The following is a 16,822-nucleotide window of genomic DNA, read 5'->3' on the forward strand; positions in this document are numbered from 1 at the left end:
GGGGCTGCGGGGAAAAAAACTGGGAGAGAAGAGGGGGCCGGACAAAAAAGGTGCTTGCCCTTGGAAGTAAAGTCGGCTCTTTCCAATTTATTTAATTAGCCAAAGTAAAACATAAAACAGAAGTCTCAGTTCCTGTTGTAGTCACTGCGTGCATCAATCCTGTGTAATCCCACAGTACGGAGCGAAATGTGACATTTCTTAATTTGATACGTTTCCTTCTATAAATATTACTGCTGTAGAATGGGTATCTTCTGACAGCGTGAGTTTAATGAGGGGCACAATATATACTTACTTGTCACACTTTGTGTAAATAGGGAGTTATGTAACAATGTTAGATGCAGGTAGTTCAAGCTAATTATAGAAACGCTTTGTGCTAAAGAAAACAGTTACTAGGCCTGCCACTAACTCAGCAACATTGCCCACTATTCGGGTGACTCAGGTGAGAGTTTACGTACCCCTTGGATATTTTGGCTTTGATGGGTTCTACTGAGATATTGACAGAAGTTTACAAAGTTTACTACAGGACACTCAGCCAAGCACAATAAACATCTATTCTCTTGCCATATAAACCATTAGTTTGAATTCAAAGCTTGAATACAAGCTTTAGGTGTGGGTTTTGTGGCTTAGAAATTAGATTGGTTAACACCTGTCATGTATGTGTAAATTGAGTCCAGATGAGATATAAACAGGGTGAGTGCCTCAATTGCAACACCTCAGGCAGCAACCTGTCACTGGAGGTGTTGTGGCCAGGATTGGGCATGAGTTGGGAACATCTGGGTAAGAGGCAAAGACAGTTCCATCTGCGAAGAGCCGACAGCATCCCAGTCTTCCTTTCTATGGAATAGGAAAGGTTTAGAGGGATATGGGCCAAGTGCAGGAAAATGGGACCAGCTTACTTGGACATCTTGGTTGGCATGGTCAAGTTGGGCCCAGGGGTTTTTCCATGTTGATTTATTAGGAATCTATGTCACACCAGGCCTGAAGCTCTCTGTGGGACAACATTAATACAACAGAAAACATTTCAACTTAAGCAGAGGAAATGGTTCAACATTTTAGGGATAGTTTAATAAAAACTCATATATTAACTTTGGGAGGTAAATCAATGTGACTGACAAAATTGGGAGGATTTACTTCCATGAAATGACAATACTAATTGGTCCAGGAACTGTGGCCATTTTGATAAGGTCTGTGTTGAACAGACATCTCTCTGAGGTTAGATAATCAGAAAAAGGAGATACTGTATGTATTTTAAGTCATGGGGTGCTGTTACAAACAAGATTGCAAAGTGACTCAACTCCAGCTAATGTTGACAACCCACAATTTGAATCAATTTGCCAAGAATTGGGGAAGAAGTATTTCAAACCTGTGTCATCTATTTTGTGTGTGAAATTGGTAACAATCATGTAGAAAGTATTCCTAACAAAACTAAAGAACTAATCAGTGATGTGCTAGAGGGAGTCAGCATCCAGTGATGCCAAACCACTGAGATTGCTGAAGTCTTACAGCAGATTATTGAAACTTTACCACAGTATTGTGTTAACATTGATTGTTGTTGTGACAGTAAGGAGCCTCACATTTAGACAATCCATGACTCCAAAAAAAAGCATGCATTTGTATAGCACCCTTAATATAGTCCAAAAATCCCTTTCAATCTTTGAAACTTCTCTGTTGTAATTTAGGAAAAACACAGTACCCAGTAACATCTAACAAAGAACAATGTGATAATGACTGGACATTTCTTGTTGTTCATAAGTCATAGGAGCAGAATTAGGTAATTCAGTCCACTCCTCCATTCAATCACAGCTGATCTATCTTTCCCTCTCAACCCTTCTTCTGCCTTCCCCTATAACCATTTGATGATACAAAAGTGGGTGGTTTTGCAGATAGTTAAGATGGTTGTGAAAGATTGCAGCAGGATCTGGATCAATTGGCCAGGTGGGCTCAGGAATGGTTGATGGAATTTAATACAGAGAAGTGTGAGGTGTTGCATTTTGGGACGTCTAACAAGGGCAGGACCTATAGTGAATGGTAGGCCTCTGGGTAGTGTTGTAGAGCAGAGGGATCTAGGAGTGCAGGTGTATGGTCCCTCAAAGGTCGAGTCACAGGTCGATAAGGTGGTCAAAAAGGCTTTTGGCATTGGCCTTCATCAGTCAGAGTACAGAGTATAGAAGATGGGAGGTCATGCTGTAGTTGTATAAGACGTTGGTGAGACCGCATTTAGAATATTGTGTTCAGTTCTGGGCACCATATTATAGGAAAGATATTGTCAAGCTTGAAAGGGTTCAGCGAAGATTTACGAGGGTGTTGCCAGGACTAGAGGGTGTTAGCAATAGGGAGAGGTTGAGTAAGCTGGGTCTCTATTTCTTGGAGCGCTGGAGGATGAGGGGAGATCTTACAGAGGTGTACAAAATAATGAGAGGAATTGATCAGGTAGATGCACAGAGTCTCTTGCCCAGAGTAGGGGAATGGAGGACCAGAGGACATAAGTTCAAGGTGAAGGGAAAAAGATTTAATAGGAATATGAGGGGTAATTTTTTTCACACAAAGGGTGGTGGGTGTATGGAACAAGCTGCCAGGTGAGGTAGTTGAAGCTGGGACTATCCCTATGGTTAAGAAACAGTTAGACAGATACATGGATAGGACAGGTTTGGAGGAATATGGACCAAGCGCAGGCAGGTGGGACTAGTGTAGCTGGGACATGTTGGCCGGTGTGGGCAAGTTTTGCCGAAGGCCTTATTTCCACACTATGACTGTAATTCTAACCCCTGAAACACGTACTAATCAAGAATCTACCAATCTCTGCCTGTTGTGATGGACTGAGTAGTAAATATTGGCGAACATAATTGGACTTATTGATGCCTAGGCGCCCCAGGACAGGTTGCATGTGATGTGTGATGGAAGTTTTCTATGATTTAAAAAATTCAAAGCTTTGGTTTGATATGCTCCAACATAAATATTTGACCTATCTTGTTACTGTTAGCCTCACATTATTATATTAGCTGTATCTCTTTACATAGTAATTTATCTTGCTTTCCATTGATGATATTGGGTTATAGAAAAAAACACCAGCTGGACCCATTTAAATAAGACAAGATAATTCAAAGCAGCTAACTGCTGGGTGAGGGAAGGGAGAATTATACTGAAGCTAAGTTTGTCTTTTCAGGTTTATAGCTTCATATCAGGAAATTTACCCAAATTCCTTTCATCTTGCCACAAATGACCTTCTTGGTGCTGCAACTGTTATTAACACGTATTGGACCAACTACCTCATGTGCTCCTTCCTGTGGTCAGAAAACGAAGTTTTGTTTCCACAGGAGATACCACTTGATCTTAATATGGAATTGCAGTGTCTTGGCCAGGGACTTTTTTGAAGTGCCTTATCTTATTCCAGTTGAACTGGGGAAATAATATGTAGACACAAAAGACTGCAGATGCTAGAATCTTGAGCAAAATACAAAGGTCTGGAGGAACTCAGCGGATCAGGCAGAATTTGTGGAGGGAATGAACTGATGATGTTTCGGGTTGAGACCTTTCTTACTGATAGGAGTATGAATAAAATGAGGCATAGTTTGAGAAATTACAGAACATTACATGGTGTCCTGTTAGGTTTTTCCACCTCCACATCCATTTAGAGCATTTTACTCCTGCCTATTAGTGCAGTAGGAATGGGGAAGAAAGGGGAATTTACCATGTGGACAAGAAGTACCGCTTGCTCAGCATGTGCCAATCTAGGAAAGGTCTACACAACCTTCTGCTTCGGTATATATAATAAACGCATTCTATGGACATGTGATTTCCCAGTAAGGCTGGCACCATCAGGCTCTTGAGCTACAGCCCGACTGCACAACTCTACCACAGCACCAAATTGCTATGCACTACTGAGGTTGCTCTCCATACTTTGGCTTCTACTACAGGTCCTCCACTAATTTTCTGGCAACTGGTGATCTGGCACCTCCTTCAATCCGGAAAAAATTATGAGAGCGCACTTGAAATCCCCCTCAGAAGTCTCCCTAGAAATGTGGTCCCGGCAGCCTAGGCAAACTGTTCCGGTACCGCGTGACTCCTCTTGGAGGCCTTGATCTGGCAAAATGGATAATCTAGAACCAAACATGCAGAAATATCGGTGGTAGATCTGTATCATGGTTGGGTTTTATCTAGAATAACTGATAATTTATTATGTATTATTATTGTGCAATTGCATTTAATATGTCTGTGAAGCTGTAGCAAGTAAGAATTTAATTGTTCCCAGTCCTGGCGCATAAGATAATTAAACACTCTTGACTTGATTTATTGACCTCAAGATGATGCTGGTGATAAACAGTTATTGTGACCTCTGGTGAAGATGCTTCCATGATGCTAATTTCTACGGTTATGGGGGAATTTGTACAGAAGAAGAACTGAGGCCAGCATTGATCAGCCATGATCATCATGAATGGTGGGGCAGGCTTCAGAGGCCCACTCCTTGTGTTCTTATGGTAAGGAGCACCAGGATGCTGCTCCAGATGGAATGAAGAAATTACGATATGCATCCAACTCAGGCTGGGTCTAGATGAAGATGAGAGCTTGATCCTCCCATGCACCCATTCCCCTCATCCCACGTGGACCAGCTTTTTTCTCTATAAATAAGATATACCAGAGCAGCTGATATAAATAAAGCATAGCTCTTGACCAAGTACTTTTTATACATTGAAATGCAATTCGTCATTGGATCAAAAGCTGTTTGCTGAACTCACTTGAATTTTATTAAATTAGAAAATGTGCCGAACCTGCAGTTCCTTCCCTGTCAGTGAATTTTGACTGAACTATATGCAAAATAGGAATGTCACCGTAGCTAGGTACATGTGGCAATAAAGTACCATTAAATTGACCATTATCATTAATACACCATTTTTCAGGTGATAATTGGGATCTCACTGCCATCTAGTGGACAGTACGTAAGTTGCAGTGATTCAACTGTCCATTGCACGAGCAGTCCATTGCAATCATCTTCCCTGCTCTTTTCTCTGTAGTGTTTGTCAATTAGCTTCATTTTACTGGTAATATTATTTTTCCCTTTTGAAAGCCAATATTGAATTTGCCTTGTAGTTGTCTCAGTTAGCAGGTTTCAGATAGGATTTTAATAGATGACAGGCAGGTGCTGGTTCAGGAGGAACATGTTTTCAGGTGAGGAAGCCATAGACATGGCGATCAAAAAATGAACTGCAGATGGTGGAAAATCAAAATGAAAAACCCCCCAGAAAATGCTTAAACCATTTGCCAGGTCATGCAGCATTTGTGGAAAGAGAAACAAAGTTAGTTTCAGGTTGAAGATCCTTAATCATAACTGGGAAAGATGGTGTTTTCACTCTGTTCTAGTTCAAATGACGGGTCTTAGTGCTGAAACGAGAACTTGCTGTGGCTAAAAGGCAATACATTTGTTAGGAGTGAGAGCTTGGGTGAAGGTGCAAAATAGTCCAGAGCTGAATGTGCAGAGTTCTCAGAGATGGAGGAAGATATAGAGCTAATGTGGAAATTTAGAAATGCAAATACTAAAAATGTGCTTTCAGAGGCTCATTCACCTTTAGCATACAAACCTTCTCTAATATTAACAGTTTTGGAATAATTTGAGTCATACCTACAGAAACAGGCCCTCAGGCTCACCGTCCATCCAGCCCGATAAGTACCCAACTCCAAAAATCCCATTTTACCCCACCTACATTCCCATCTACTCCTCAGATTCAACCATTCATCTATCCATTATTGATCAATTAACATACCTCAAACAGATCTCTGGAATTTGGGATGAAACCAAAGCACCCGGAAGAGATCCATTTGATTACAGGAAAAATGTGCAAACACCATGCAATCAGGACTGAAGTGAACTTGGATCGCTGGAGCTCTGATGCAGTGGCTGTGCCATTGTGCTGTCTTTGTTGACACCAAAAACAATTGGAAATACAACCAAAACAGTGGAGTTTTGTGGGTTAGGGCAGGTAAGAGTTGATGGGCGAGACTCACTGAATCTACTGATTGCCTCTGTGTTCAGACAGCCAGCCTATTTTCTTTTAATATTTATTTATTCTCTTTGCGTTTAGTCATTTACTTCGGGAACTGTTTGAAAAGTTCTTGCGCACCATAAAGTTGTTTGAATTTCCACCGAAGAGTTGGCCACATAAATCCTTCCACATAAGTCATTTCTGAATCCAAGATTACACAATTGATCTGTGGCAACCATTTTCAAGTGTGACATGGCTTTAATTCTCTAACCTATCAAGATATCTTATGATGTCAAATGAAAAAGGGGCATTCTTTTTGGGATAAAGAATCATGCTGCAATCATGCATACAATGTACCAGTTGGAATCTGAACTGCATGGAAATCCCCGAATTACAGTTAATTGGAGAAGGCACATCTCGTTGTGACATTTCTATGAAGTAGATGACACTAATTTATCAGCATGTCAAAATGCAAAGGTAGTTGTGAGATTATAAATTCTAAACAGTATGCATTTTCACAGTTTTATCACCCAGAGGACCCAGTTGCCACTGGCCCAATTGGTTCATTTTTTTAATTTTTCTACAGTGAAGTGACAAGCTACAAATCATCGGTCTGAAACAAACATGCTATAATTTAAATTAAAAACTATCCCTTGAATATAACCAGACTTACAAGAAGCACACACAACTTCCTACATCAATATAAAGAAATACATTGATTAAATATTGTTTGGCTTTACAAGATATTTACAGGTGTGTACAGTATGGTAGACTTTCACTTTTCAATTATAGCAGATCAGCAAGTGCAACTAGAAAATGTACTTACAGATTGTAGATAGACATCTATAGAAATAAGGGGATTCTGTACTTCTAAAAATATATACATTTTATTTATAGAAGGAAAGCAACTTTCATCTTGGTGCAGGTATTGTCCCTGAAGCCGGAGCAGATATTGTCAATGGTTACTGCAGGGTGTCTACAAAGGCATCAAATTCCTCCATATTCTTCTCATAGATTGCCAGCTTCTCAGGTAAGGAATCCTGGGATAAAGAGAGAAAATCAACAAATAAATGTTCTCCATTGTTTAACATAGTTTTAGAAAAATGTTGCAGGCTCACATTTTCTTATTCTTCGATTGTAAGAAGATTCAACTTTGTACCAAAATTGTGGGATTGCAGTCCCGACTTCAACTTGCGCAGCTAAAGTGGGCTGATATTGCAAGGAGCAGTGATGGGGTGCGACAGTGCTGGGAGTGTCTTTGGAGGAGCTGACCTTCAGGTTGATTACAAGACTCTTGGCACTTTTGAAGATCGGGAAGATCTCTTAGGGTGCTGGTCGGAACTCTCACTCAACCTAAATTAATTCCATGTAAATGCCCAGCTGACCATATTTCTTTATTCTTGTTCCTCCACCACATGTTCAATCTACTCTTAAATGCTGACGTGTGACTGAGATTTTACCAGTGTTCTACTTAAATTCTCAATTACATCTTGATTATTATATTCTACACCTCATTCACATTTGCCAACAAATTATGGTATCACATCTCTCTCTGGTCATTTATCCTAGTTAAAATACTCCATCTCACATTTGACAATTCTCGTATTCATCAATAATTTATTTTTGGTTATTATTTTGTCAATATTTTGTCAATATTTTGTCAATATTCTCCTGCAGCTTCCTTTTTCACAAAATAATTCACTATACTTTCTATACTGCTAGTATCTGCACAAACTTTAATCTTATATCCAAATCAATGATCTACACAGTTAGATGAAGCACACCCAGACTGTTTGGCACCACTAGGCACTTCTAACTGTTCTATCTTGTATGGCTGATCATCTCCTAACTTCAAATCAATTTTGAATTTAATTTGTGCAATACTTCTCGGGTAATGCATTGTATGCCATCTCCTCAAAGTCTGTTCAGGCTGACAAAGAGATAAATTGAATGAAAGAAACGCTCTGTTTTTTGTTAAAGAAAATTTACAAAATGTCACAGGCATAAATGCCCTGTTAGTTTTGAACAGATAAGTTGTGTCTAGTGTGGGACCTTGCACCAAGCGAACCTGAGCATTGAGTTCAAGTTCAAGTGAGTTTATTGTCATGTGTCCCTGTATAGGACAATGAAATTCTTGCTTTGCTTAAGCAGATAGAAAAATAGTAAGGCATTTACTACAGTACAGATAAATGTGTCCATATACCATGATATAAATATATACACACATGAATAAATAAACTGCAAATAAAGTGCAAATAACAGAAAGTGGTTGTTAATAATCAGAGTTTCGTCCGAGCCAGGTTTAATAGCCTGATGGCTGAGGGGAAGTAGCTATTCCTGAACCTGGTTGTTGCAGTCTTCAGGCTCCTGTACCTTCTACCTGAAGGTAGCAGGGAGATGAGTGTGTGGCCAGGGTGGTGTGGATCTTTGATGATACTGCCAGCCTTTTTGAGGCGGCGACTGCGATAAATCCCCTTGATGGAAGGAAGGTCAGAGCCGATGATGGACTGGGCAGTGTTTACTACTTTTTGTAGTCTTTTCCTCTCCAGGGCGCTCAAATTGCCGAACCAAGCCACGATGCAACCGGTCAGCATGCTCTCGACTGTGCACCTGTAGAAGTTAGAGAGAGTCTTCCTTGACAATCCGACTCTCCGTAATCTTCTCAGGAAGTAGAGGCGCTGATGTGCTTTTTTGATGATTGCATTAGTGTTCTCGGACCAGGAAAGATCTTCAGAGATGTGCACGCCCAGGAATTTGAAGCTCTTGACCCTTTCAACCATCGACCCGTTGATATAAATGGGGCTGTGGGTCCCCCTCCTACTCCTTCCAAAGTCCACAATCAGTTCCTTGGTTTTGCTGGTGTTGAGGGCCAGGTTATTGCGCTGGCACCATATGGACAGTTGCTCGATCTCTCTTCTATATTCTGACTCATCCCCATCAGTGATTCGCCCCACGATGGTGGTGTAATCAGCGAACTTGATGATGGAGTTCGCACTGTGGTTCGCTACGCAGTCATGGGTATAGAGTGAGTACAGCAGGGGGCTGAGCACGCAGCCTTGAGGTGCTCCCGTGCTGATTGTTATCGAGGCTGACACATTTCCACCAATACGAGCAGACTGTGGTCTGTGGACGAGGAAGTCGAGGATCCAGTTGCAGAGGGATGCGCAGAGACCCAGTTCTGCGAGTTTGGTAACCAGTTTGGAGGGGATGATTGTGTTAAATGCCGAGCTGTAATCAATGAATAACAGCCTGACATATGAGTTTTTGTTGTCCAAGTGGTCCAGTGCGGAGTGGAGGGCCAGCGAGATCGCATCCACCGTTGATCTGTTGTGGCGGTACGCGAACTGCAGTGGGTCCAGATTTTTGTCGAGGTAGGAGTTGATTTGCTCCATAATCAACCTCTCAAAGCACTTCATCACCACCGGCGTTAGTGCCACTGGTCGATAGTCATTGAGGCACGTCACCTTACTCTTCTTGGGCACCGGTATAATTGATGCCCTTTTAAAGCAGGTCGGGACCTCAGACCTCAGAAGTGAGAGGTTGAAAATGTCCGTAAAAACTCCCGCCAGTTGGTCCGCACAGGTTTTTAGAACACGACCGGGTATACCATCAGGACCAGGTGCTTTTCGTGGGTTCACCCCTCTGAAGGATTTCCTGACATCGGCCTCTGTGACTGAGACTGAAATGCCATCACAGCGAATGGGGAATCGGGAAGGCACATCAGTATTCTCCCTGTTAAAGCGTGCGTAAAACGCATTGAGCTCGTCAGGGAGTGATGTTTCACCGACATTCGAGCTGCCTCCTGGTTTCGCCTTGTAGGAGGTGATTGTATTCAGGCCCTGCCACAGCTGCCGAACATCTGTCTCATCCTCCAGCTTGGAGCAGAAGTCCCTTTTGGCCTTTTTGATCGCCTTACCAAGGTCGTATCTGGTCTTCATGTAGGCCACTGTATCGTTGGAGGTGAATGCCCTGTGTCTGGACTTTAGAAGAGTGCGGATCTCAAAGTTCATCCAAGGTTTCTGATTGGGAAACACTCGGAAGGTTTTTGTAGGGATGCAGTCCTCCACACATTTCTTTATGAAGTCTGTAACTACTGTGGCATATTCGTTCAAGTCCGTTGCCGAGTCCTTGAACATTGCCCAGTCTACAGACTCCAAACAGTCCTGTAGTTGTTGTTCTGCCCCCCCCCGACCAGCTCTGTGCTGTCCTCACTTCTGGGGGTGCGCTCTTTAATTGCTGCCTGTAGGCAGGAAGAAGCAGCACTTCAACTTGCTGGTCGGATGGTCGGACTTACCGAAGTGAGGGCGAGGGATAGAACAATAGGTATTCTTGATGGTAGTGTAGCAGTGGTCGAGGGTGTTAGGTCCTCTGGTGCAGCAGGAGACATGTTGGTGGAAGTTGGGGAGTGATTTCTTGAGGTTCGCCTTATTGAAGTCCCCAGCAATGGTGGTAAATGCCTCGGGGTAAGACGTCTGGTGTCTGTTGACCACGGCTTGCAGCTCCTCCAGTGCCAGACGGACGTCTGCCTGGGGTGGGATGTAGACCGCGGTCAGGATAACGGAGGTGAATTCTCTTGGGAGGTAGAAGGGACGGCACTTCACTGTCAGATGTTCGAGGTGTGGAGAGCAGGAGTTGGACAGGACTGCCACGTCTGAACACCACGCAGAGTTGACCATGAGGCAGACGCCCACTCCTCTCCCTTTCCCAGATGCCAGGGTACGGTCCATGCGGTGGATGGAGAACCCTTCAGGCTGGACCGCTGAGTCTGGGGAGCTGGGGGTGAGCCATGTCTCTGTGAAACAGAACACAGAGCATTCCCTCAGCTCCCTTTGATAAAGCAGTCTTGCCCTTAAGTCTTCCACTTTGTTTTCAAGGGACTGTACATTAGCTAGTAGGATAGTAGGGAGAGGGGGCCGAAGTCCCCTGCGCTTCATTCTGACCTGGAGTCCTGCCCGTCGGCCACGTTTCCGGACACAATGGAGGCTTCCCCTTTGTTTCCAGGTACTGTACTTGCTGTACTTGCTGTTTCTGCGGACCTGCGCTGGAACGGGGATTCCCTCACAGACGGCAGCTCCAGCTCTGTAACGAACAGGGGTTCCCTCAAAGTCGGCAGCTCCAGCTCCGTTGTTCCTGGAAGATCCAGCCCGTCGGCTCTGGGGGTCATCCTGGGGTTTCAAGGTACAGTACCTGGGATCCTCAGTCGGGTCGGGAGTTCCACAGTCAGCGTGGGAAAATTTAAAGTCCGGGGTTCCTGCAGCTGCGGGAGATCGCGAAATTGCGAGAGCCTTGAGGTGCTCCAGCAGCTTCTCCGAAACGGCACCGATTTCTGCCGTTTTTCTGATCCAGGTAAGTTGTTGGAAATTGTAGTTAAGCCTTTTCTTTTCCGGAGCTTCGCAAAAGTCGCCGCAGGCAGGCGCCATCTTGCCATAGCCTTGGGGGCTTCAGTTCCAGAGGATCGCTGGGGGGAAAGCTAGAGTGTTGGGATCACCAAAGATAGACACAAAATGCTGGAGTAACTCAGCGGGTCAGGCAGTATCTCTGGATAGAAGGAATGGGTGACATTTCAGGTCAAGACCCTTCTACAGACTGGGATCACATCTTTTTTGTTCTGTATCTTTTCAATCTGGCTTTCTATATTGATTATGATTCTTATCAATATCATGATGAATGCTTAAGTAATTCCTATGTTCCTTCAGGAAAATGCCAGTAAAAGTGGTCACAATTAAAGCTGTTCAGGATCCTTTTTGCCCAGGCATCCGATTTACTCTGTAGTAATCTTGCATAAGAAGATAAGAAATAACTGAAGGCGGCCATTTGATCCCTCATGTCATTCAAGAAGATTCTTAACCTCCGTGCCATTTCTTTCACAAACCCTAAATTGCCTTAACATCTAACAATTTGCTGAGTTCAGTCTTCAATATACTCAGTAACTGAACCTCCATTGCCGCCTTGAGTTGGGAATTGCAAAGACTTGTTATTCTCAGGGTGAAGAAATATAGTTTCATCTCTGTCCTGAAAAGCCAACCCCTTAATATGAGATTGTGGCTCCTGGCTCTCAATACCTAAGTCAAGCAAAAAATCTACTCCAAAACTACAAGCAGTAGAGCATACAAGAATTTTATACATTTCAATGAAAACACCTATCACTCTTCTAAACACCTCAGAGTAAGTCTCAGTCTACCTGACCTCTCCTCCAGGAAAACTGTGACCCTCTAACCCTCCTCTTAATCCAGCAATCACAGCATTTCCTCTATCACATCCTTCCTTACATAAGGAGACCAGATCTATACACAATGTTATGCCTTACACAACTGGAACAAGGCATCTTTGTTCTTGCACTCAACTCCTTCTACAATAATGCTATGACAATAAACTTCACAGCATAAATAATTTCTTGAAGCAACGACACAAGGATGTTGCCAGGACTAGAGGGTCTGAGCTATAGGCAGAGGTTGAGTAGGCTGGGTCTCTATTCCTTGGAGAACAGGAGGATGAGGGGTAATCATATAGAAGTGTATAGAATTATGAGAGGAATAGATCGGGTAGAAACACAGATTCTCTTGCCCTGAGTAGATGAATTGAGGATAAGAGTTTAAGGTGAAGGAGAAAAGATTTAATAGGAGTCTGAGCGGTAAGTTTTTCACCCAAAGGAACAAGCTGCCAGAGAAATAATTGAGGCAGGGACTATCCCAACGTTTAAGAAACAGTTAGACAGATACAAACAGTTAGATAGGACAAGTTTGGAGGGATATGGGCCAATGCAGGCAGGTGAGTCTAGTGTAGCAGGGACATGTTGGCCGGTGTGGGCAGGTTGGGTGGGAGGGCCTGTTTCCACATGTATCACTCTATGACAATATAGTGCAGTAGAAAACAAAAACCAGCAGAAAATTAAAGCAGCATTGTATTGTATCGGCGTTCCACAATTAGTAATCTGACACCTGAACTTTATATTAAAAGGAATGACCAGAAATTGTATCATTAAAATACTGATGGAATAGTTCTTCATTTTTGAACTCTGGCTTTCTGTTGTGGTATCAAGCTGCTGACAGATGGATATTTGCTACTTCCTCTCCAGCAGGGCACAATATTATGATCACAGACGTGAGACCACAGGGTGAAAATGAACACAACAGCAGCTGTCAAAAATGCCGGGGCCAAACTCAATGCACACTGATTCATGTCTATTATTGGATTTTTATGCTATATCTTCAAATGATTGATATATTCTTGTTTTGTTGTAATTCCCCAACTAATTTCTTACCAGATCCTCAGCCATTGACTGCGCGCTGATGTCTATGGAGAGACTGCACAACTGAGGAGGGTTCTGAAATTCCCTGTAAAAGGTGCCAAGATCCATGGGCAGAAAGTCATCCTTGGAAAAGGCAGGCTTCTAAACCAGATGAAGAGAAATTTGTTACATTCAATGTTATTGTTTTTTTTTAAATAAATAAGTAGATTGCAAGGATAGGGATGCAAATGAGCTACTTGATTTACAAGCAGCAAATTAGCTTAATCATGGCTGTTAAATGAGAAATGATTGGAAAATACAGTAGATTCACAAGCCTTCTATGGAAACAAAAAGGAAAAACTTGGGTGGTCCTGATCAAATGTTATTTGAACTAAATGCCATTCAAGGTTCAAAATAGTAAATGTCTGTAAATCTTTAAAAAACAATCAACATGCATAAAAACTGATGCTAATTTGCCAAACACAAGAACAGTATCCTGCTGATGTGTCTAGAAATAATTATTTGTCCCCATAGGAGTTAGCTGGCCCAGCTAACTTTCCACTTTGATGATTTGACATCCTTCAGGAATTAATTGCAATGCAAAATGTTTTTATCTTTTGACATGTAAATGTGTGTAAACTTAGACTTAACTTTGTGAAAAGAGAAAACGGTTCCTCTGGGGTAATTTTGGAAAGCATGTTCAAGATTTGACATTTCGCACCTTCAGATGTTTGACTGCCTGACCACTTTCAAGAATCTTTTTGATTTTGAAAAAATGACAAAAAATATAGCCAGGCAGTGTCAGTTGAAGTTTTAACTTCTGTGTTATGCTAATCTTTGTTCAGACATCAAAAAAAAAATACCAAAGTGAATTAATCCCATATTATCAAAGACTTGTTCAAACTACATTGAATAGAACTGCTGGAAGTTGAAATGCATGACAAGTCAAGGTATTCAAATTTATAACAGAAGCTGAACTCAATAATTCTGAGGATCAAAGGAAACTGCAAGATGGTATAGATAGTATGGTAAAATAGTCAAAAATGCAATAGATAAAACTCAACATCAATTAATGTTTAAGAAAGAACTGCAGATGCTGGAAAAATTGAAGGTAGACAAAAAAGCTGGAGAAACTCGGCGGGTGAGGCAGCGTCGCCTATTCCTTCGCTCCATAGATGCTGCCTCACCCGCTGAGTTTCTCCAGCATTTTTGTCTACCACCAATTAATGTGGTGTATTGGTTAAAAGAAAACTGCTCCCCATAGCGGAGTGGATGCGGAAGGACATTTTCCAGTATAACTGTAACAATTTCTATGCACTTGTGTGGCTACGGACATTCAACTGCTGGAAATTATGTCCCAATTGTGGTCGGGCACTGGGCCTTCATGTGATCTAGTGGCGGACATCAGAACCTTCATTATCCTGGAGAATTCATTCAAAGAATCTCTACAAGGTGGATCTGTCACAAAGCGATCTTCTCCATGAAGTGGAAAGGCTGCTGGACTTCAAGTGTAAGCACTTTTGTTGTTTTTTTTAAATTGTTTGTATTTATTCTTTAATACTTAATACTCCTGGAAAAAAAGGTCAATTTTCCACTGCCTTCTTATTGACTTGCTTTTAGCCAATTGTATCAACTTCCTTCGGCTTCACCTGGAGGTACAAAACCTCAGTATTCTGTTCAACCTGGAGGCGAGTTGTCCCACATGCCTGCCCTGCCACTGACACACATTCCTAATGTACACCTGGCTTTTTTTTACCACATAAAACCCAATTCATATCTTTATCACCAAGTGACGAAACTTTCAATGGAAATGTTCTTACTATAATGGGGATGCTTCCCCAAGCTCTATTAATTAACCGCTCCTTGATTATGGTATATTTCATTATTTTGAAACTATTTGTTCATTAACTGGGGGCTTTGCTGTCATTTGTTGTCCATCCCTAATTGCCCCCAAATTGAGTAGTCGATGAGACATTTCAGGGGACGTTAGTAGGTCTGGAGTCACATCATGGTCCAGAGTGGGTGAGGATATTGAATGCTTTTCTATGAAGGAGATTGGTAAAATTGATACATTTTTATGACAAATTGACAGATTGATGGTTATGATCTAGGTACCAGGTTTTTCCATTAAATTCCAGGTTTATTTAAATAGGTAAATTGAAAACCTCCAGCAACCTGTGTGATTTGAATATAGTTCTCTGGACTGATGTTTTGTTGACAACTTTTGTAGCTTTGACAGTGCTTTTGCTAATTTTTCAGCATTAATTTGCAAACCTTCCCCTCGAAGATTCCTTGGAACTAGAGTTTAAAAAGATGAGATTTATCAAGTCTAAGAAAAAAACATTTTCATTGCATTGAACATCTTGTGCTTTCTTATGCTCATAATATTTTTTTTGCATTCTATGACTGACGTTACTTGTATGATTGATTACACAAAAAGCTAAAATGCCAGGAAAAAAATGACTTACAAGTTCCACCATAACAAATTCATCCTGTATGAGGCCACTGCTACCACTGGACTGGTTTGAGTGAAGACTTGCATGCAGGGGTGATTCTTGGGTTGGGGAATCAGGGGGATTTACCTGTGTTAATAAAGCAGAAAGATGCTATCCATTCAGATGTAATAGCTCGCTAAACTGCAACAATTAGGTAAACAGAATCCACAAACACAAATAAAGTGGCAGGCAGCCAATGTCAGATGACACACTAAGATACTGCATTAATGAGTGACAAAACATTGACGTAAGGTCATGATTTTGCACCCATTCGTGAATCTTAGTTTGTCAGCTCCCGGGAGGAAGGACACGGCAGCAGAAGTACAGCAAAATAAAATGTTCTTGCACATTCCAAAACAGCATGGTAGACTGCACCATTTACAAAGCCTCTTGCTGCAGATTGCCTGCATATCTTCATTGAGGAAAATCAGCCTGTTGAAATATATTTAATTCATTGAATTGGAGGCTTGGAATGGTGGATAATAACCCATGCTGGTAAGACAAGGATCCGATATCTTATATTTCAGAACATAAAACAGATTTTGGAAAAAGAGGTAGAAAGGACCAACCGTAAGCGAAATATGGGAAGATTATAAGTCACAGTGGTATTCAGCTCTCAAGTTTAATAGAGATAAAGAATATTTGATCCAGGAGTGATCTGAGAAAGATATACAAATGCAAAAAAGTGGAACTGAGGCATTTGTCCACTGGTTTGGCCAGGTAAGAATACTTGTTAACTGCCCTCACCCATTAGGTGGCGTTTTATATCAACGAGCGTATGTCAAAAGACGTTCTAAAGCAGCCTTAAATCCGTTCTAGTTTCTGAAGATTACTCCAGGATGTTTGCTGCGAGACTCACCATGACATCAGTGTCCTCAGATTCAACAGTTTTTGGTGCAAATACAGCAAATGGCAGATCCATGTTGAACGCAGTGCCCTGTGTAAAATAGGAAAACATAAAGTTAGATAGAGACAAAATGCTGGAGTAACTCAGGCAGCATCTCTGGATAGAAGAAATGGGTGACGTTTCGGGTCGAGATATGTCTTCAGTTTGGTGTGTGGACAGATCTGGGCATAGCATGAATTTAAAAAAAACATATTTCTAAAAAATGTAATCTGTAATC

At 41.8% G+C, this 16,822-nt stretch overlaps 1 protein-coding gene across 8 annotated transcripts in view; it reads right to left on the bottom strand.

The window, feature by feature from the left end:
- Positions 1-6,487: 6,487 nt before the first annotated feature.
- The window catches only part of atg13 (autophagy related 13), a 78,145-nt gene continuing 67,810 nt past the window's right edge, over positions 6,488-16,822 (bottom strand). For all 8 annotated transcript variants that reach the window (XM_033039192.1, XM_033039198.1, XM_033039194.1 and 5 more), the window contains 4 exons: positions 16,558-16,635; positions 15,672-15,785; positions 13,237-13,365; positions 6,488-7,015 (listed from right to left, as the gene is read on the bottom strand). In XM_033039192.1, the coding sequence (XP_032895083.1) occupies positions 6,938-7,015; positions 13,237-13,365; positions 15,672-15,785; positions 16,558-16,635 (399 nt within the window). In that variant the 3' untranslated portion in view covers positions 6,488-6,937. The remainder of the gene's footprint in view (positions 7,016-13,236; positions 13,366-15,671; positions 15,786-16,557; positions 16,636-16,822) is intronic.

This window comes from Amblyraja radiata, chromosome 20 (assembly GCF_010909765.2).
Source record: "Amblyraja radiata isolate CabotCenter1 chromosome 20, sAmbRad1.1.pri, whole genome shotgun sequence".
Lineage (NCBI taxonomy): Eukaryota > Metazoa > Chordata > Chondrichthyes > Rajiformes > Rajidae > Amblyraja > Amblyraja radiata.